Source organism: Natrix helvetica (assembly GCF_964273705.1).
Source record: "Natrix helvetica genome assembly, chromosome: 1".
Lineage (NCBI taxonomy): Eukaryota > Metazoa > Chordata > Lepidosauria > Squamata > Natricidae > Natrix > Natrix helvetica.
Genome location: NC_138548.1, coordinates 109,618,939 through 109,642,355, shown reverse-complemented (window position 1 = coordinate 109,642,355; position 23,417 = coordinate 109,618,939). Strand labels below are relative to the sequence as shown.

Here is a 23,417-nt window from a genome sequence, read left to right as displayed (position 1 = left end):
TGGTTGGTCTACTGGGGGTCGAAAAGCTCAATACGTTGTGTGCTGATGGGTGTCGCACATTGGCGGTTATGACACATTTTTAGCGACAGGAAACCGCAGCAGAGGGATGAAAGAGCCACATGTGGCTCCAAAGCCGCAGATTGCTGACCCCTGCTGTAGAGGCCATGTAAGAATGGATTGTGTTCTGCAGAGGATGCGAGGTCAAGCAAAAGCATTCACCAAAATTATGGTGAAGGTCTCACACAATCTGGAGCTGCCTCTGGATTTTTTTTTTCCTGACAGATCTGGGATTGCACAGAATAATTATTTTTTGGTAGAATTTCATGTTGTTACAAAAAGCCATTTTACTTTAACAGTTCATACTAAAGTATCTTAGTTATCACAGGTTTCTTGCAGTGAAAGGAAGCATTTGGGAATTTAAACTTGGCGAATATGCAACAGTGGCAAATTTAACAGCATATATTCACAAAGAAGCTAACTAAACTTTAAAAAGGCATACAACATGCATCATGGCAAATACAAATATTTACACTCTGGTTTTTAAGAGGTTCCTAAAGTTGATCAAAATGTAAAATCAGCAGAAGCACAAAAAGGAGAAAGTCAGACGCTAGATAGTCTTTTTTTCCCTTTCTTTACTTTTTGGTATTTTAATTGCCAAAATTGCTCTATCTTCCCTTTTCCCTTTGCAGTATGCACAAAACATTAAGTAACGGTACAGTGAAGATTGTATTGCTACATAATCAGCTCAAGACCAAAACCTTTATTGTACAATGAATACTTTGGTATAATCTTCAGCCTTTTTTAGTGTTATAGTCAATTCTGGATGAAAAAGCCAAATAATGTCATTAATATTGACATTAAAAAACTAACATTAGGTTTTAAAAAGCACTATAAGACATAGAGCAAGCATATCAGACCCTTTGGATTCAGATAATGATTTCATCTTTTCAATAGCTGTGGTTTCTTAAAATTGAACACAAAGAATATTCATAATATAATAAATAAATAAATAAATAAATAAATAAATAAATTTAAATTTATTAGCCGCTCCCTTTCCAGGCAGGACTCGGGGCGGCGAGTTACATTTCCTTCTGAAAGAGAACCAGAGAGTGAACATGGAAAGTTTCTTTTTTAAAAAACCTTTGACATCTGTAAAATCAGTTTGGCTAAAGTTTTAGAACTTAGCAATTTAATTCAGGCATCTTTAAATGATATGCTAAATGTAGTCCATTGCTTTAGCCATGTGTTGTAATTGCAGAGAATTGTAATCTTCTGAAGGGCATTTAGAACAGTTTGCTTGGGAAGATGGACATAGATGAGTTTTCCATTTGTCATTTTTCTTTTATTTTGAATGGAAAAACAATTTTGGAACTTGTGAGAGTCTTTCAATTTCTTATTCCTGTTTATGAACAGCAATGGAATTTTTTTCTTTTATCTGGTGGTACAATATAAACCAGGGATTACTGTGCCAATACTAAATAGTTTCTTTAGTTCCAAGAAGGAGCCAAATAAAATCCAAGTAGACTTTAACATTTTGGCTGATAGTTTGATATACTTGCCTGCTGAATGTATGCAGCCTGCAAATGAAGTTGCTGATTTGATTAATTCTCCTTTTGAGTCCATGGGTTTCAGCTTCCCCCCCCCCCCAAATTTTATTGATTTTACAAATTTTACAGGGAAAAAGGGTTAAAAGGTTATAGAACATTTTGACAGCTACATCGTGCGGGGGGGGGAGCAGCCCTCCCAAGTCTCGCAACTTTTACAAAAAGAATAGAAAAATATCAACATTTGCATAAGTATTAGCAGTTTCAGCTTTATTTTTCATCTTATACTATGATTTGACATTAAAATTCTAACGTTATAGTTCTTCCAGTTTTACTAATGTGTTAGTGCCTTTAAATCTTGTACCTTAATATTTGTTCAATCTACCACATAGAGGACTTCAGTTGTTGTGTAGTGTAATGATGTGATGAATATTCTTTTTTTTTTGAGGGGGGGGAGCTTAAAAGTTCATTTTGGTACAATTCGTCTTTGGCCAAATTTCTCAAAGCACGAATAGGTGGAAACGTGTGTGTGTAAAAATGTGTGTGTGTGTGTAAAATATTTTATAGATTACTTAGTTCAATATAAGTAACATTTGCTAATATGGTTAAAATTTCTGTTTGATGCTTGGATATTTTTTCTTGCATATTTACAACATTACTTTTATTTATTTTTTGGTTCTAGTGCTTAGACTCTTAATTTGCATCTCCTTTATGTTGGCAATTTGCCAGGTAGAATTAGAATTATAAACAGCCTTTAAAAAATACCATTTCATTTCTTATTATACAGTACTAATTCTACAGATTATAAAAAGTTGTACAGCAATCTGAGGATAGTATCTTGATGCCTTCTGAATTTTCTGTAAAGAAGTAAAAGTTCTTGAGGAAAAAGTTTTGGGGAAATCTTAGATTTTCTATCCTTGTTGGTCCTTGCTGTTACAATATGCATTATTTATTATTGGGTAGTTTTTAATGTTCTTTTTTTTCTATGTATGCCTATCTAAGTGTCACAGAAATGTTAGTAATAAAAAGTAATAAAGTGCCATTGCTGTTTAATCATCTTTCATATTTTCATATTTAAATCTGTCATTGAAACCATTAGTATTTTAATTTGCATTCTTGTCTAATGACCAGTTTGTCTATGCTTTCTCTGCATTTCAGTTCTTTTCCATGGTCTTATTCAGGTCCTTAACTGGGGCTAATTATTGCAACTGCCAAGCTAGCAAGATAAATTCACACATACATATTCATTACTTGACAATCTCTGTACAAAAGACCCTTCATAGGTCAAAAATACCCAGATGGGACTTTTACATCTTTTCTTGAAGCATTTCTCACCCTGCATCTATTTCTGCTCATGTTGTCAGTAAACTGACTGGGTATTTCAAGAGTCATTTTTTAAAAATTGTAACTACAGTATTTAAAAATCTATTTAAAATACCGATATGCAAACAAAAAGTCTATGTCGCCAACTCAAAAAAGAGTAAATAATGATTATATTGTAGGGGAAAAGCCATAAACTAAATATAGTGATTAAAATAAACTTAACAAAATTCCTGTAATTAACAGGGAAAATAGCCATATAATAACTATAAATAGCCATATACCAGTAAATTAGTTCAGTTGTGAAACTTAACATTACATCTAGACCATAAACAACATGTTGTATCATTTTCTCACTTTTATAATGCAGAGACTTTTCCAAAGTAAATCAACAAATTAATATCATGGATCTATTTCTTAACATTTGGAGGATTACCTAAAATAATCCTCTTTTGCCATATTCCAAGATTGATAGAACCAAAGTTCTTCGTGAGATGACAGTGCTGTGTTTAGAAATATAATTCAACATCACATTGGGTTTGTTAATTTCCAATTTTTCATTTCACATTTAAATAAATAACAAATGTGACTTTCATTTCATGTTTTATAAAAGTGGATTGTTGGTTTCTATTCAAACACTCTTAGCCATTGGAAGTAAGTCAAATTAAAAACTAATTTCTTAAAATCTTTGAAATAGCCATCCATAACCAGCTGATTTAAAGTATTAATCATTTATTAAGTTCACCTATTCCAATAAAACAGCTTTCTTGTTATTTTTATATTTTAAGTTGCACCACAGCATCGGTTTCTCATGTAATTTTGATTAAAATGTAAAAAGTTATTAATAAATGTATCTAGCAGCTTTCAAAGCAGAAGATGAAAATCCTGTTTCAGTGTACTTGTCAAAATTTCAAATATGTACATTTGCTTCCAAAATGGCCCAAAAGAGGAGAAGTCTTAATCCCAAAGCAAATGGATATTAAAATAAGAATCTACTGATATAGCTGAACATCTGATTAACATCACCACCAATCAAACAGAATGGGCAATTTAGTCAACAATAATCCAGAGGCCTTAACCTGCCATAAAAATGCATTGAATGGGTGTATATATACACACTATATATATATATATATATATATATATATATATATATATATATATATATATATATATATATATATATATATATATATATATATATATATATATATATATATATATATATATATATATATATATATATATATATATATATATACATACACACACACACACACACACACACACACACACACACACACACACAGATTATAGACACACAACCTATAGATCTACAATATATATTTGATAGTTAAAAAGCTGTGTAAAAATAGCATTCTATAGAAACAATTTTGAGGCACAGAAATCAATTTATTTTCTGTTCTCTATGTTTCTTCAAAAATAATGCTTTGGCTTTAATACTAAAAAAAAAATTGAGCTTGAAAATCTGCATTGTGCCTAGTGGAATTTCAGCAGAATTCCACCAGGCACTATGATGGTGGAATTCAGCAGAATTTCAGCAGACATTCAATCTCTGCATTAACACCTATTTAGTCGATTTCTTTGCCCTTATCTAAGTTTAGGGACTATTTCCAGAGACAAGGGACATCAGCAATACCTGTTCAAGACCTGGAATTTGGAATTAGGCACTGAATGCACAATAGAAATTAGAACCAGCTGACTTTAGCCTTTTTTAAGGCCATTTTTTGCCCTCCCCAGGCTCCATAGGCTTTATATGAGCCTAGGGAGGGAGAAAACAGCCTCCCCCGCCCCCCTGGAAGCCCTCCGGAGGCTTCAGGAACTTCCCTGAAGCCCCCAGAGTGCAAAAACCGGCCCTATGGGCAAACCGGAAGTTCAGGAACAGACTTCTGGTTTGCTCGTAGGGCCGGTTTAAGCCCTCTGGAGCCTTCAGAGGCCTTCCCGAGGCTTCCCTGAAGGCTCTGGAGGACAAAAAAAATGACCCTACTAGCAAACTGGAAGTCACTGAAGCTCCTGAAGCCTCCGGAGGGCCTCCGTGGGGGCAGGGGAGGCTGTTTTCGTCATCCCCAGGCTCCTATAAAGCCTCTGGAACCTGGGGAGGGCGAAAAAAGCTTGCAAAAAATAGGGGGTTGTGCCTGTCATGCGCACATGCGTGCTGGGGGGTTGCGCATTGCATTATGGGTGCGGCACGCCCGCGCACAGCCCCCCTGTGCTCCCCCAGCCTTATGGCATGCGAGCCAAAAAAGGTTCGCCATCGCTGCTATATATGGTACCATATATAATACTATCCATATATAATAATAAGTAAGACAGAGCAAATGCTATTCTGAAACGAGGGGTGGGGAAATAAACCCTATTTGCCCTGCAAGTTTTATTCTGCTTGGCAGTTTGTTGCTGACGGAATTGGCGTCACAGAAATCTGGACGGCACAGCAATTCCTGCCAAATAAATGCTTGAAAAAATTATGCCAAAAGGCCTGTAGAGCCTCTTTTACCAAATGTCTATACCACTTTAATCTCTGTATTAGTTGCTTAAAGCAAGCGTAACAGTAATGTATTTACGTCAAGCTTGATTCCTCTGCCTGCATAAAAATCATTGATGTATTGTTGTGAAGAATATGGAAGTGGTTTGCCACTGCCCTCTTTCAGGATGACTTTTCAACTTCTTATAATTGCTTGGTTGTCTCCTATTCAAGGAGTGATCAGGTCCAAACTTGCTTAGCCTTTCTGAAGTCATACGGGTGCGGTTGTTCTCTGCTGTCCATAAGTAAATTGAAACTGGTGAAGGATACTTAAATGTCTCCTGACAATTGGATTAATGTTCACTAATACAAAAGCAAGAAGACATTAAGATAGACTTCTATCAAGATTCCTTCATAATTATATTAGAACCAGTTTTGTCCAGTGGTTAAGGTACCAGGCTAGAAACCAGGAGGCTGTGAATTCTACAGTAGAGATAATCCTCCACTTAACCAATGACTTAAGTTCATTTAAGAATGAACTTAAAATTTTCTAGTGCTAAATAAGACATTTAAATGAATTTTGCCTCATTTTCCTGCCACAATTAAGTGAATCACCGCAGTTGTTAAATTAGTAACACAATTGTTAAGTGAATCTGCCTTCCCCATTGACCTGCTTGCCAGAAGGTTGCAAAAGCTGATCATGTAACCCTGGGACAGTGTAAATATGAATCAATTCCCAAGTGTCCAAATGTTGATCAAGTGATCATGGGGATGCTGCAATAGTCGTAAGTGTGAAAGTGTGTGAAAAACAATCATAAGTCACATTTTTCAGTGCTGGTGTAACTTTGAACAGTTACTAAATGAGTTTTAAGTCAAGAACTATCTGTAATCCTGCCTTAAGATAAAAGTGGCTGGGTGACTTCAGAGGTGGTATTCAGCAGGTTCTGACCAGTTCTGGAGAACCAGTAGCTCAAATTTTGAGTAGTTCAGAGAACTGGTAAATACCATCTCTGACTGGCCCCACCTCCATCTATTCTCTGCCTCCCAAGCCAGCTGATCGGGAGAGAATGGGGATTTTGCAGTAACCTTCCATTGCCATACCCACCAAACCACACAACGCCCACCAAGCCACACCCACAGAACCGGTAGAAAAAAATTTTGAATCCCATCACTGCTTTTGATAGTCAGTCTCTTATCTGAATTCATCTCATAAGGTCGTTGTTGTGGGGAAAATTGGAGAAGGAAAGAGTATTAGTTATGCTCACTGATTTGAGTTATTTATAAAAATAATCAAGCTTGAAAGTATAAGTAAGTATAAAATGATGTGTAGATACGGGATTTCTTTTAATCTTAATTTTGTAAATCAGCTGTTTTCATGGTTTTGATGACTGGTTATTTTTTCAAAATGTAGATTTCTATATACGCTACTTGTCATATTTTAATAAAGTGTTTATAGTATGAACACTTCTTCCATTTATTTAATGGGATCCCTGAAGTATTCATCTTGTTTTCTTCCTCTCCCTCCCCCATTTCTTTTCAGCTGGCAGGAGGGATCATTCTTGGTGTGGGATTATGGATTCGTCATGATTCACAAACCTCACTCATCTTGCAGTCATCACTAGAAGACCAGCCCGCTCCTAACACATTCTACATTGGTAAGATAAAAAGCAATGTAACTAGGGTTTCTAACATAATGGGAGGGAAACGAACCCCAAATTGTTTGGAGTTATGTTTTTTTTTCCTTTGCATCTATGGAGCCTCTGCAATTGACCATCACTGGGTTTTGGGAGAGAAAAAAATTGTGCCTTCTTGCTTAACACCTATTTATTTATGATATATTTTATAGTTGCCCATTTCACACAAGTGATTCTGTGCAGCTCAATAGATTAAAACACAAACCATCATCTAATAACAACACATACACATAGATACATATCCATGTTTAGAGATAAACAATTGACCCCACTCACCATCATCAATACCACCTGGCCCAAATGACTAGGAAAAGAGATAGAACTCCAGTGCTTTGTCAAAGGGTAACAGGAATTGGAGCTCTCTGAATCTCCAGTTATCTCCATTGTGGGTTAACACATTTCATACTGGCATAAGAAGAGTAAAAGAATAGGATGTCTCTTTCTGGTCCCCTATCTTCCTCCCATCCCACCCTGAAAGTCAGCCACAGCATAAAATATAAGAGCAAACCAACAATTTATAGCTGGGTAGATTCTCAGAGGTCATCCATTTAAACCCATGACATCATTATTGCAAATCTAGTAAGTGTTCATCCTACCTTTTTTTTTTACAACCCTGTGACCTCTTAATTTTGGGTAGGGCGACTAAATGGATCCAAGTGTTTATTGACTGGATGCCCTTCCTGATGCTTATGTGAATATTTTCTCTTAGCGCCCTGAGAGAGAAACATCTGTCTGGGGGCTCATTCACAAAGACACCTTTCATCAGCTGTAAAAGCCCCACTTATCCCAGGTTGATGACCTTTTCTCACAGGAGAACCTCAGTCTCATTGTCAGCCTTCTGCTGAGCTAGGCTGAAAACATTCCTCCAAGATGATGTAACACAAAAGTAGTATTTTCCTTGGCAGATAAAAGATTGTCTTCGGAAACAATATTTGTCACATGGAGGAGGAAGGTTGGCAACACCAATTGCCACACTGAAAGATAGGCCCCTCTCGTTTAGCAGAAGAGTTCTCTGCTGCCATGGCCATATTTTGCTGTGGCTCCTTGGAGAGCTTGTATAGCAAACCAGGTTTTAATAAAAGAATAAGCAAGACTTTTGGCAAGAGAAATTAGTAGAAAAGGAGTCCAAGTTGAGTGGGAGTTCCTAAAAATGAGCTACCAAAGTTGATGTATTGCAGAGGCCCTTAGTGCTCTCTGAGCTTGGTTGTTTTCTTGCAAATGTTTCCTTACCCAAACTAGATAACCTCATTAATGCTAGTCAATCAATCAGGACTAGTACTGATGATGTTACCTGTAATGAAACATCTGTAAGAAAATAACCAAGTTCAGAGACCACCAAGGATCTCTCATTCCAACTCCGACATACACATATTTTCCTTCCTTCCTACTATCACAAGAGTTGGTGCTAACATTTAAGGTAGCCAGCCTGCACTTCTCTGGACCTGAGGAGGAAGAGCAGGAGGAGGAAGATCTGAATCTGAGATCATGGCATGTGACTGTTGGAAGAAATGTCCTTCTGGGTTCGCCCCCAAGTGGGGAAAAATACACTGGAGGCATGGAGGCTGCTTACAAAGATGGTTTAATGTTTTAATGGAGGACAGGACCGCACGGCTGGAGGTCCTGGGGAAAAAGGTGATCACATGCTTCCAGGTGTTGGGTGATGAAGAATAAAAGGGAAGAAGAAGGAGAAGAGTCGAAGAAGGGCTTGCAGGGCTTTTTATAATCTGTTCGCCCCCACCTATCTGTTTCCTGTTCCTGTGTAAGAAATGTATTCTGATTGGTTTCAGACTCACGTGGGCCCATGCAAGGGCAATCCTCTAGGCTGAGTTTTGAATCCAGGTTTGGTTGAGTTCAGATGCCATGTGGTCAGTTGAGTAAAGGCTTATATTACCATGCCTTCATTCCCATCCCCCTGGAGCTGAAGGGGAGAAGTCTTTTATTATGTAAAGTGGACTAGCTCGGGCTTTAATGGCTCATGGACAAAAGGTGGGGACTGGAAGCTGCAGGGAGAGTTGCCTTGTCTTTTTGAAACATGTTTCTTTCCACATCCAGAGAAATATTCTGCCTTTTCAATATTTCCTAGGATATTTCATTTTTCTGGGAGAGGGCTGGGTGATAACTTCCTACATGACGGTAGTGGGAAATGAGACACATTCATGAGCAAGTCACTCACCATAATCAAAATAGGACACAGAGGAGAGGGCATAGTCAGTGAGCATAGCAGAGCTATTTCTGAAAACTCATGCCTTACTGTGTGGGCGTTCCATGCGTCTCAGTATATAGTCATGTTGGCCACATAACCATGGAAATGTCTTTGGAAAAACACTGGCTCCCTTGGCTAAGAAACAGAGATGAGTGTCACCCCCTAGAGTCAGACACAATTGGAAAGGGGAAACTTACTTTTTATCTTTAGTTTGAGAAAAAGGAAGTCTTGTAAGAAAAACCAAACCATTCTGAAGCTGAGTATGTTTAGAATGTAAGTTATGCTGTGACCTTCTTAGTAGGTTACTTAGATATTTCTACCAATTTCTCTGGGGAGGAGCAAACACCCAGCATTATTAAAACTAATACACAACTTACAACTATTCATTTAATAACTGCTGAAAGTTGCAACGGCACTGAAAAAAATGACTTAGGATTGGTTTTTACTCTTATGACCTTTGCAGCATCCCCATGGTCACATGATCAGAATTTGGGTGCTTAGCACCTGGCATATATTTTATAACAGCTTCATTGTCCTGTGGTCATGTGATCACCACTTGTAACCTTCCCAGCCAATTTCTGATGACAAAGTTAATGGTGGAAGCCAGATTTGCTTAATGACCACATTCACTTAACTGCTGTGATTTACTTAACAACTGTGGCAAAAAAGGTCATAAAATAGGGTGCAACTCACTTAACCATCTTGCTTAACAATGGGAATTTGGGGGCCAAGTGCGATCATAAGTTGAGGACTACCTGTACATCCCTCTTCCTGAATTCTGAAAAATAAAAATTTCAAAATAGCAGTAAAACTGCTCCAAAGCCTAGAGACTATACCTGACTATACCAGTTTTGTATAGTGGTTAAGACACCAGACTAGAAACTGGAAGGCAATGAGTTCTACTCCTGCCTTAGGCACACAGCCTGCTGGATGACCTTTGGGCCAGTCACTTCTTCCCAGCCATAGGAAAAAGGCAATGGCAAGCCACTTCTGAAAACCACTTGCCAAGAAGATTGCAGGAACTAGTCCAGGAGTCAACAGTGACTTGAAGGCACCTTATTGAATGGTAAAGCTAGGCATCTGGAAAACCTATCTTTTTTTTCTTTTGAAATAGTCTATATTTGGCTGTTTAAGCAATATTTTTAGAAGGCTCTGCTTATATTCCTTTTTTTGTCATTTCCTTTTAATAACAATGCCTTTTCTACACCTGCTCCAAAGCCATTTCCCCAGATCTTTCATGATATACAACTGGGATTTTTGCTATACCTGGCTTGCTACAAATTCTTCTTCTCATTGTATTTTCCTGCTTCCTGGAGGAAAAAAAAGGCTACCCCTTGAGCACATGTTGCTGCATTAGTCACTTTTGCCCCCTATTCTTTACAACATATCTCTCAGATGTCCTAATGTTTTTCAGTCACATTGGAAAGTAAAGCTGCCTTATCCAAGAAACATCCTAGTGATAGGAACTCATTTTAGAAAAATACATAGATTTATTTTACACTGCTGTGCTTTATGCCAAATTTTTAACAGTTTCTCTATATAATTTGTAAGGAGAAAGTTTCCAATATATAACATATGGTGTTTGATTTCCTTGGGAGATGAGGAATGAGGAAATATGTGTCCAATGTATAAATGAAATGGCACAAACAATAGCCATTTAAAATATATGTGATAATTATGCTAAAGTTCTTTTCCTCATATCACATCCTTTTCGCACATCTCTAGAGACCTCCTTTGTTTATTTTGTAGATGCTGTCAACTAACATATGATCCTCCACCCACCCCCCAAAACCATCTTAAAATAAAAGTTGAGATTTCCAAGAATGTATTCACTCTGCTGAATTGATCCAAACGTTCTAACAGAGTATTTTTAGTTAGATAACTCTTAGAATTTGCACCCAGAAAGTGCTCAAAAGCCAGAAATAATGAGGCAGTTTCCTTAGAAGCCACTTGGTTATTTCATCAAAGACTAGAAGGTTATTTATTATTTTATTGTACTTTTGATGCCTATGTGAGAGGCTCAGGTGCCAAAGTAACTGAAGGGACTTGGGTCTTTCTACTCCAGAACAACTGTGGCATGTCCTTGGCCAGTCAAAAAACCTTGATGGTAGAATGTGTAGAAATGTCTCCCAAGGTTTTGGGAGGAGCAGAACATGGCAAGGAGCCAATCAGCGAAAAAGAATTGCCTGTTGCAGTCACATTTACCAAAGCTTAGACTACAAGCAGCACTTGGGGGTGCACTGCCTGGGGAGTGGGAAGCAACAAGTAGCCACAAAGGACTTCAGAAAGTAGGCCTCTTGGGTGTAAACTCTTGGCTGGGTTTGCTGTTGGATTATTTCATCTCCCTTCTCTGAACTGGAGTTCCTTGCTTCCTAGAAGAGATGTGAAGAGATTTCTTCCTCTCCATCTTCTTTTTCTCTGTTTCTTTTCCAGCAGCTTTTATTCCACCTCGGGAAGGTAAGTGAAGCAGCTGTATATTTCTTTCCATGTTAGGAAACGGAGGAGGGAGGGTTCACTCTCCGTTCCATCTTTGGCTGGGCCTCCAGGCTGTAAAGCCTGGTTACTGTCAGTGAAAAGAAAATAAAGAGCTCCTGGAAGTGAGGCAGAGGCAAACATTCAGCGATAAGAAATGGAGGAACAGCGAGAGAGGGAGAAGGGGGAAGAGAGAAGAGAAGCATCTCCCTTGTAACAGTGCTAGGATCCAAATATCAAACAATCTGCAACCTGAAATTAGGAGATATCTAGAGCAGGACAACTCAAGAGGCAACTGGACTTTTTGGTTTTTCTTTGAAGACGTTTTGCTTCTCGTCCAACTGAAGAAGTTTCTTGGATGAGAAGAGAAATGTCTTCAAAGAAAAACCAGAAAGTCCAGTTGCCTCTTGAAAAAGCAGCTTTGGGACAACTGTGGTCTGGATGGCTGAGAATCTCCATAGATATAGAGCAGGATAAGTTTGTTTGCTTATTTTAGGAAGAAAATTCCAATATTATGCTTATTTATACATTGGTATACTACTTTTCCTAAAGGACACGGTGGCTCAGTGGCTAAGATGCTGAGCTTGTCGATCAGAAGGTCAGCAGTTCAGTGGTTTGAATCCCTAGTGGCACATAACGGAGTGAGCTCCTGTTACTTGTCCCAGCTTCTGCCAACCTAACAGTTGGAAAGCATGTAAAAATGCAAGTACAAAAATAGGGACCACTTTGGTGGGAAGGAAACAGCGTTCCGTGCGCCTTTGGCATTTAGTCATGCCAGCCACATGACCACGGAGACATCTTCGGACAATGCTGGCTCTTTGGCTTTGAAATGGAGATGAGCACCGCTCCCTAGAGTCGGGAACGACTAGTACATATGTTCAAACGGAACTTTTACTTTTTATATTACTTTTCAAAACTTGAGTTATTCCAAGGCAACAATATATTTAAAATTACCATATTTAAAAAGTTGAGAATAAGTAATAATTATAACCTTGATATATAAACAATAAAACCAGAACAGCGGACAGGTGAATTCAAGCTAATTCAGTGTATGAATTGGAACTATTTCACTTTCAGAGTGAGCTGTTTTGTGCCTGAAATGGTCTGTTTCAACCATCCTTCAAGCATTTCAAACTATTGTGCCTACTGTGAAATTTCTGTTCAGTTGAAAGCAAGTGCTGAAACAACTGAATTGATAAACTACAATTCTAAGAAATGTTGAGTTTCTGTTTCCTTGCAGGCTCTGTCTTTCCTATCCTATAGTTTTGTGCACTCTGCAGTGGTGCAGTACAAACCATTCTATCTTAACGTTTCATTTTTTTTCCTGCTAGCCTTATCATCTTTTTTTGTTGATTAGTGACCCTGTGAGACAGGAGGAAGAACTGCAGCCTACATAATGATCTGATAAACAAAATCTGAGGCTAAAGAGGGTTGGGGGTGGAAGGAGTGTCTCAGAAATAACCCTTCTTACTTTTGGGAAGAGTAAAAATGAGGGAGGGGACAGCTACTTTCAGACTTGGAAGACTGCTACTGCAAACTTACAATAAGTAATTTTAGTATTCATGGTTGCCGCCTCTTGTCTGGGCTGCTTCAAAGGACTGGCACAGCCCTAGAGTAATGTATCAAATGCAAAACAAGGTTTTCTATTTAATAACTTTAAACAAATTTCTGTAATTGAATTTGCCTTGCTATAAATAAAGTAAATATGCATGTTTTCCATTTAATTTGAAATCAAATGAATGCCTCAGTGTTAGGTATCTTGTCCAGTAACTTTTTCATTTTTTGATCAAATATATGTGGCATTTGGTTCTTGGAACAGAATGCAAATTCTGTTAATTTTTCTTGATGTCTGTTTCCTTCATGCCTTGACACAGTTGTGAGGTATTAAAACCTCAACCTTGACTCTCTCTCCATCTTTTCTCCCTTGTAGCAAACCATGTTACTTGCAGCTCAATATATTATGGTCTTCTCATAGGTCTGACATTTAGGTTTAACGTTTCATCTTAGCCAGGTTATATATTTGCGCTGTGTGTGTGTATGAAGTTATGATCTGAGAAAAAATAGAATTTTAGACTATAATTTAACCTCTAATTCAGATGCACAGCCAATATTTAACCTTTCTTCTGAAATTTGTATATCCTCCCAGTTTCCCTTTCCTTTTGTTTTATACTACTTTTTACTTTTGTTATTTTTGCCTTTTTAAAAAATATTGTTTTACCCCTTGCTTGTAAAGAATTTAATAGAAATCAATCCCATAAACATTTTTTTCCTATGGCTATATCCTTAGAACCAATAAAAAGAGAGGGATGTTTCTGGGAGTTAAGCTTAGGAGAAAAGCAGCAGAATCAACCCACTGCAAAATTAAATAAAAGCAAAGAAAAATAGAGGCCCTTAAACAAGACTGTATTTTGATATTATGTATTTGTTCATTTGGCATCTGCTGCCCTGGAAATGTATCAATATGAAGCCAAGCAGATCTATAGCACAGACAGCAAATGACCACAAATTCCAGAGATGTTTCCAATCCATGGAAAGATTTTGCTCCCTTCCAGATGGATAGGAATGGCCTCTAGTCATAGCCACATCTGAATAACTCTGCTCCAACTCTAGACTTGTGCTTAGTGCGTCTGCTAATAATTGCCACGTTTAGTTGTGAGACGCACACTTGCTACTGGTGAAGGTGATCAAGAGTTTCAAGAAAGCAGAGGAGCAGTCCTCTCCAGAAGGTGGACTGGAGAGCAGAGCCAAGTAGCAAAGCAGGAGAATGAAAATGCCCATCCTCTACTCACAGGTGATAAGTGTGTGATATGAGAATTGTTATCTCTCTCTAATGCTTTTTTATTGGCAAGTATGAGTCTTGTACATGAAATGTGCAAAGAAACTCTATGAAGGAACTCATAGTTATTAGAAGAACTACCTGTAGGTCTCCTGTTCTTTCTTACTTACTTTATTAAATTTATAGGCTACGCATCTACCCAATAAAGGTGAATCTTGCATGTGATGCTTTGTATCTTGCAAAAGTCTGGGCATTCGCAAAGAAAGGACAGCTACAAAACTTCCCAGGTGCTTTCCTTCTAAACAATTTAGAAACAGGTGTCAGATGCAAGAGTGAAAAGTCTGTGGCTTACCTCTAGAGCAAAATTTCCCAAACTGAGATGTACAGCGACTCAGTGTTATCTCCCTTGTGAATCTGCAGACAGAGTCCAGAGGGTGTGAAAATCTTTTCATGGCACATTATTAACAATAAATCCACGTTTTCCAAAGTTGCATTGCATTGTTTTCATTGTTCACTTCTGTTCATTTTTGTGAATTTGAATTTTTAGGAGAGGTGTGTACATTAAAGATTACACTAAAGGCAAATGTGATGGCAAAAAGAAAACCTATTTGGTTTAGTAATTAAGGCATCAGGCCAGAAAGCGGGAGACCATGAGTTCTAGTTTCAGACCTTTGCCATGAATGCCATCTAAGTGACCTTGGGCTAGTCTTTCTTTCTCAGCCCAACCCACCTCACAGGATTGTTGTTGTGTGGAAAATAGGAGGAAGAAATGTTGGATATGTTCTTTATATTGAGTTCTTTATAAAAATAATAAAGGTGCGATGCAAATTGTTGATAGTTGTGAAGTCGTTTCCGACCCATCGCGACCCCCATGGACAATGTTCCTCCAGGCCTGCCTGTCCTCTACCATCCTCTGGAGTCCATTTAAGCTCACACCAACTGCTTCAATGACTCCATCCAGCCACCTCCTTCTCTGTTGTCCCATTCTTCTTTTGCCCTCAATCTTTCCCGGCATTAGGCTCTTCTCCAGTGAGTCCTTCCTTTTCATTAGGTCGCCAAAGTATTTGAGTTTCATCTTCAGGATCTGGTATAAATACATAAATAAAATAAATTTTGGGACTTCCTGACCTAGAACAGGGGGTGTCAAACTCGATTTCATTGAGGGTTGCTTCCATTTTTGGCTGTGAAGGCCTTCTGCAGCCCTCTGCCAGTGAAAATGGAGCTCAGGAGGGCCAAGCTCCATTTTCGCTGGCAGAGGCACCGCAGGCCAGTCCTTCACTGTTTCCAGGACTGCCCCATGGGCCAGATCCGGTCTACGGACCTTGAGGTTGACGCCTTTAGGCTCTCCTAAAGGCAGGATGAGGCAAAGGTTCCTGACAATGGGATAATGTCATCACCACAGAGCCGCAATGTTAAAAAGACTTAGCTAATTCTATGATTCCTGGCACACTGTAGCTAGCTGTGGAGCAGGGGGATGTGGAGCTAACCCATGAGGGACAACTTCTGCCATGCAGAGGTACCTTTTGCCTTAGTTATCTTTCTCTATGAACTTGATACATTATCCAAACTCTGTTAGTATGACTCAATTTAAGGAAGTGAAGTTGTTTACTTGGTGTATAAAATATTTTTAGATATCCTGTATGTGGAGGTGGAGGGGTACAGTTGCGTTTCTCCTGCAGGTACGATATGTGTTTAAAACGTCTGTGACCCATAACAAAATATTTTGAACTGATGTGAACTGAATAAGATCATTTACCATTCACACACTAGATTCTGTAGTTACAGTGTTAGCTGCTGATGTTGTTCCATCTCATTTCTTACTCTTTCCAAATGAAGAAGGAGAGCCAAGGATGGGGTTTCCATTCCTGGCATTCAAAGCATTTTTCCCCCTTAGCTGTGCTGTATATTTAGGCAACCTTCAGAAGCAAAATTTAGTTTGGAAATTCTAGCCAGAGGTGGGGAATTTATGCTTGGCTGTCATTGCTCAAGAGGCCTTTTTTCTGTTCTCTTGCTCAACATTTTGTAAAAGCTTAACTTAAACCACAGAAAACAGCAATACCACAAGAGAAGTCTGGCATTTCTTTAGGCCTGTGATGGTGAACCTAGCGTGCTGGAAGTGGCACCCAGAGCCATCTCTCCAGGCACACCAGCCATCACCAGTTGCTCTCCTAGGTTCCTGAGTGCACATACATGCTGGGCAGCTGGTTTTTTCCTGTGCGGGAGCGACAGAAACGGGAAGAGCAGTTCCCTGTTGTGCATCAGGAAGCTGAGTTTCCAGTTTCTGCTTCATGCGTGTATACATGCCAGAAACCGGAAGACCGGGTGACCGGCACGCATGCGGAAACTGTAAGCTCAGCTTCCCAGCACATGCATGCTCACCGGGAACTGCTCTTCTGGTTTCCGGCACTCCTACATGGGTGCACGCTCCCGTTTTGGCACTCAGTGCCAAAAAGGTTCACCAACACTGCTCTAGGCATTTCCTACTTTGATTGGGAATTGCCTGAGAGTTGCAATGCTTTTCCGTGCTCCTACATTATGGAACACCCTCCTAGCACCATTAATGTGGCAAACCCACCCATCCCTTTAGGCTTTCAGAAAGCCATCAAGACATAGCTTTTTACCCTAACACTGGGGTTGTTATGCAGAAAAGAAGTACAACCAGGAACAAAAGTATTATTACTATTGTAAGGATACATTAAACAGAATCTTGTATTTCTCCTGTCTTTTTTAGTTTCTGGAAAACTAGGGAGGATCTCTTGTGAAAATGGTTCTTTTTCTCCACCTGCAGAATGAGCTGCCTTTTATCACACCAATGCCAAGGCTGTGGGTCTTCCTCCTTTTTCTTGAGGTCATTCCCACATACCAATAAGGGTTAGAGTGAGGAAGTTTGGGCTTGTTTGTGGGGACATCCAGCTGTTGAGGTGCTGGGTTTTGGTTGGGTTTTACTGTTTTATGGTTTTGATAGTTCAGGATTCTTATTGTTGCTGTGAGTTGTGTTTTAAAATAGACAGACATACATATATTTTAAATAAATAAACAAATTCTTGCACTCATCCTGCTAAATTACTAAATAAGTTAGTAACTCACAATTATACCCATGATCACAGTTTGAACGTCTTTGGATATCTGCTGTGTTTCCCCGAAAATAAGACAGGGTCTTATTTTCTCCCCCCCCCCAATTTTGGTTGGGCCTTATTTTCGGGGGGGCTTATTGGTTTGGGATTGCCGGGTGGCTGCTCTTGCGAGCGGGCGCCCGAAGAGCCAGGCACAGCCTCAGGGGCAAACAGCTGTGTTGAGCTGTCGCAGCAGCGCAACAAAGCCGCCATGAGGTGACCATGTTTATGAGCAGCCGCCAGGCAACGCCCCTTTCCAGCAGGGCACAGCGCCACCCACTAACCTAGCGGTATCCCAAAGGCGTCAAGCAATGTGAGCGCCTTCCCCCCCCCCCGGCTCCTGCGGCTTTGTGCCTTCAGGATATCGCTAGGTTGGTGAGTGGCGCTCTGCCTGGGTGGGAGGGAGGGAGGGTTGTCCAGGGGGCTTATTATTGTGGGAGGACGTTTTTTTTTGCCCACAGGAAAAATATGGCATGGTCTTATTATCAGGACATGTCGTAATTTCGGAGACACATGGTGTTTTCAGTTTGATGATGACATCTAAAAGCGTAAGGGTAACTGGATGTGCTGTTGATAACAGCTCTATTTTGCCTACAGAAAAGGCTTTTGTCTGATCGGGGCATTTCTTAGTCATTTACTGCTAGTGACCCTAAACCACAGGAGACCTTTCTTATAGGTGGATTGGTTTGGGCTGCAGCAGCTGTATCATGAGTTCATTGATGACTAAGAAATACGTTCTTGGGAAAGAGAAAACATTAGGGGCTTTCCACCACTTTTTTTGCCCGCCACTAATTCACATGACAAGAATTTGACATAATAGCAATGTGAGCAAAAATATTAGATGGCAGTCTCCATTGCCACATGAACTGATTTCTTGATAGATGTATTCTTTTAGATACCAGAAAAATTCCCTTTCACACTTTTAAGTCCTTTTTAGTACTTGAACACAAGACTTACATGTATATGTTTATATTTGATGATTTAAATGTGTTTTTGTTAATGCTGTAAGCCGTCCAGAGTTGCTTTGAAATGAGTTGGGCAGAAAATAAATGTCAAACTATCTATCTATCTGAGGTTTAATGGCAGCTACCTTATATGGTTTCTAAATATCAATAAACCATTTAGTGATAGCTAGAGATCAGAACTGTATGCTGAATTTGCCACATAGGTTCCACAATTTAAAAAAGAAATCAGATGCATGTTATGCTTGCTCTCTTGTAACTTTAACTTTTCCTATCTTTTGGAAACAAAAGTCTTAAGAATATTTCATGAGAATAAGAAAAATATTCTCCCAAACTTCCCCTTACGATAGCTCTTTCTTTTTTTGACAAGATTAAGGAAATGAAAGGGCAGTCAGAGAAAGGCAATACCTCTCACACATTTCTAATGAGGCATCTGTTGCCTACTTAGCAGCTTGTGTTTTGTTTTTTTCCATTTTGTTTTGGCTGTAGTTCTGAATTATTTCAGCATTCTCCAGCTTAATGATTTCCAAATAACTCTGTCTAGATCATTTGATTCATAATCATGTGGTGTTTTAGTCCAATATATCTGAAGAGTACCAGGTTTTGGGAAGCGGGTTTGAACTAATTCAGATGCTTCCTGCTCACTAATAAAATGTTAAATAATTATACAATACAGATTTCAGGGAATTGGTGCCTCAGAAAGGACTGTCAGATTTCTTCTACAGAGATGACTATAGAGTAGTTGCTGCCACAGGAAGAGTCATTGTGGATTTTTATTATATGATGGTTTTTTAAAATTTTGTAAGCCATCCTTAGTCAGCTATGTGAGAGTTGGGTGGATATATAAATTTGGATGGATGGATGGATGGATGGATAGATAGATAGATAGATAGATAGATAGATAGATAGATAGATAGATAGATAGATAGATAGATAGATGATAGATAGAAGATAGATAGATAGATAGATAGATAGATAGATAGATAGATAGATAGATGATAGATAGATAGATAGATGATAGATAGAGATGATTGAATGCCAAGAGAAGCTTGAACATATTTTTGGAAGCTAAGAAAATATAATACTATTAAAAATATATGACATACTCTCTTGATTTGCTCAAATAATGTTGTCTCATGTAGATGGTCACTGTATGCTTGGGTGTTTGGTATTGTTTGCGTTTTAAATTAAATTGCACAAAATAGTCTCATTTTATTAGTCTCCAGTTGTCTGCTTGGCTCTGCTGTTAGGGACAACTCAATGAAGGCTATTCGTCTGTATTTCAGAGAAATTCTGGCTCTACTCCCAATAGCTTCTCAATTATTTTATTACTTCCTGACTGCCATTAAGTGATCAAATCTCTCTTTCTCTCTTCCCATTGTGTTTCATCCTATCCATTTCTCCCTCTTTTTGCTTTTTGTTTTTTGCAAGCTGTGCTGAAAATTTGGCAGAATTGTTGTGCTGATGCTTTCCAGTGAGAAAACTTTAATTCATCCTGATGCTCCTCAGATTTCTGGGAACGTAAATACTGTCACATCCACCCAAAATAATAAAAGGTGTTAGATGAACATGAAATAAAATGTAATGCATGAGATTTTTAAAACAAATGAAATGTTGCAGCCTCTGCAATTCATTGATTTTTCTTTGCTCGTGAGTAAAGGTAAAGGAGTCCCTCTGGATTTTACTCAGCTAGTCGTTGCCTACTATAGGGGGCACTGCTCATCTCTGTTTCAAGAGCCATTGAGTGGTACCTATTAATCTACTTGCATTTGTATTCCTTCAAACTGCTAGATGGGTAGAAGCTGAGGCAAAGTAACAGGAGCTCACCCAGTTGTGTGGGTGACTTGAGTAGATCTCAAGTCAAGTTTTATTGTCATTTCAACAATATACAGTACAATACACAAGTGAAACGAAATAATATTTCCCCAGGACCAAGGACCAGTCTCAAACCGGGACTGTCTTTAACCACTGAGTCGTTGTGCCCTTTTAGAGAAAGCAAAGGATGTTTTTTTTTTAAAAAAAATGCACCTTCAAGTAAGTGTTGACTCTTGACAACTGCTTGGCAAGTCTCTGCAGTTTTTTTGGCAAGATTTCATAAGTTGTTTGCCATTTCCCCCTTCCTAGGGCTGAGAGGGTATGACCGGCCTAAGGTCAATCAGTTGCCTTTGTGCCTAAGGTGAGATCAGAACTCACTTAATAACTACAGCAAACTGGCTCTTTTTAAAAAGTTACTAGTACAACCAAAGAAATGAATGGGCAAGTCATATGTCATAAACCAAAGAGAATACATCAAGCTGTATCTTTATCCACTTCTATTCCTTGAAAGTATTGTTACCGTGTTTCCCCGAAATTACAACATGTCCTGATAATAAGGCCATGCCACATTTTTCTGGTGGGCAAAAATATAAGCCCCTCCCAGCAAATAAGCCCCTTGGACAACCTCCCACCTCCGGCCAGGCAGAGCGCCACTCACCAACCAAGCAGTATCCCAAAGGTGCCAAGCCGCAGAAACCGGGGGGGGGAGGCAAAGGTTATTGCGTTGCTTAGCGTCTTTGGGATACCGCTAGGTTGGTGAGCGGCTCTGTGCCTAGCTGAAGAGGGGGGTTGCCGGGCGGCTGCTCTCTTGCGAGCGGGCTCCCAAAGAGCCAGGCACAGCCTCATGGGCGAATGTGTTGCGCTGTTGCAGCAGCACAATACAGCAGCCATGAAGCGATCACACTCATGAGCAGCCACCCGACAACCTCCTTTCCAGCCAGGCACAGCGCCATTCACTGACCTAGGGGTATCGCCAAGCCGCGTGAGCGCCTGTTCGCCACCGCCCGGCTCCCACAGCTTGGCGCCTTTAGGATACCATGTCCGGAGGTGGAGGGTTGTCCAGGGGGCTTATTTGTGGGGAAGGGCTTATATTTTTGCCCACCAGAAAAAATGTGGCATGGCCTTATTATCAAGACATGTCATAATTTGTTTGTCAGGAGGCTGTGCCCGGCTCTTTGGGAGCCCACTCGCAAGAGAGCAGCCACCAGGCAACCCCAAAACAATAAACCCTCCCTTATAATAAGGCCCAAGCCATATTTTGTGTGTAAAAAGAAAATAAAACCCTGTCTTATTTTCGGGGAAACACGGCAGCTTTCAAACAAGTGGATCTAAATGAGCCTGGAATAGAAAATACAGGTAATCCTCAACTTACAGCAGTTCATTTAGTGACCATTCGGTGTTACAACCCCACTGAAAAAAGTGATTTATAACTATTTTTCACACTTGCGACCGCTTCAGCATCTTCAGTCACATGACCAAAATTCATATGCCTGATAACTAACTCATATTTGTGCTGGTTGTAGGGTCACGGGACCATGTAATCACTTTTTGTGGCCTTCTGATAAGCAAAGTCAATGGGGAAGCCAGATTCAAACAACCATGCTACTAATTTAACAACTTACAGTGATTCACTTAACAACTGTGGCAAAATTCACTTAACAGCAGCAACAACACTCGCCTAGCAGCAGACCTTTTGGGCTCAAGTCCAATTGTGGTCATAAGTGTCCTTGGTTTCACCATAGCTTGACATAGGATAGGATATGTCTGTTACCAGAGGTCGGCTGAAAGAAGAGTCTGTTCCTTCAGTTCGAAGAACTTGGGAGAAGCCCCTCTTCTTTTGAATCCCTTCACCTCTCCCAGCCCAGTGCACTAAAATGAAGTCTTTGCAAATGGTTTCTTGCTGCTCTTCTGGCCTCCAGCCAGTCTACTAAACGCATCGTATTCATGGCAGCAACTCCCACTCCTTTTTACTTTATGTGCATCACCATATAGTCAACAAAAGCTTTTGTGGGCCACAAGGCGCCACGATCCACCTAATTCTCCACTTGGTGTCTGTGGGATTTGAAATTAAATGCAAAATTTTGTTTTTAGGGGCTACAAATCTTGATAGTTTTTTGAGCAGGAGTGCCAGTATTTTATTATCTCTGTTCTTTGTCCATATCAAGCATTCAGTTCTCCTCCACACCTATAATGAAATGAGTGTGTGACACCCCCCTGCGCAACCCGCTCCCTGCGCACATGCACACAACCCGCCTACCCACCCACGCATGAGCGTGCCACACCCCTTCCCCCACGCCCTGTTTTGGGCCTAGCAGGCCTCCCTGCAGCCTCCTGGGACCAAAAACAGGCCCCGCCCCCACACATGTGCAGCGGAGACCCCAAATCAGTTGGTCACCGGGAGGCATGCGAACTTCACAGTGGAGCTGAGTTGGGGGAGATGGCTCGTATGCATTTTTCAAGTTGTTATTTCCCCCCCCCCCTTCATATTCCACCAGTACTATATGTTCAATATGTCAAAATATAAACACCATCACCATCATCCTCCCATAGTCATGCATTTTGACTTCTTATTGGTTGGTCGTCTTCTGACACAGCTCCTAAAGAAACTTTGCCATAGCAACCATTTGTTTAGTGACTGTTTAAAGTTACAACAGCAGTGAAAAAAGTGAATTATGATTGGTCCTCACACAATTATCGCGTATCCCCAGGGTCATGTGATCAAAATGTGGGTGCTTGGCAACCGGCATGTATTCACAATGATTGCATTGTCCTGTGCCCGTGTCATCACCATTTGCAATTTTCCCAGTCAGCTTCTGACTCAATGGGGAAAATCAGATTTTTGTTAACAAAATCTTAACAACCACAGATTCACTTACCAAACATGGCAAAAAGGTCACTTCAGGCAGGAATGCCTTAATAACCACCTTGCTTAGCAAAGGAAATTCTGGTCCCTATTTTCATCATAGGCTGAGGACTATCTGTATGGAACAAAATTTCCAATTATCATTAACTTGGCCGTGCTCCCTCGATTTGAAT

The 23,417-nt window shown here is 39.7% G+C and overlaps 1 protein-coding gene across 1 annotated transcript in view; it reads left to right on the top strand.

Moving 5' to 3' along the window:
* CD81 (CD81 molecule) overlaps positions 1-23,417 on the top strand; it is a 78,207-nt gene that overhangs the window by 30,604 nt on the left and 24,186 nt on the right. Inside the window, exon 2 of the mRNA XM_081936147.1 lies at positions 6,887-7,001. Coding sequence (XP_081792273.1) covers positions 6,887-7,001 — 115 coding nt within the window. The remainder of the gene's footprint in view (positions 1-6,886; positions 7,002-23,417) is intronic.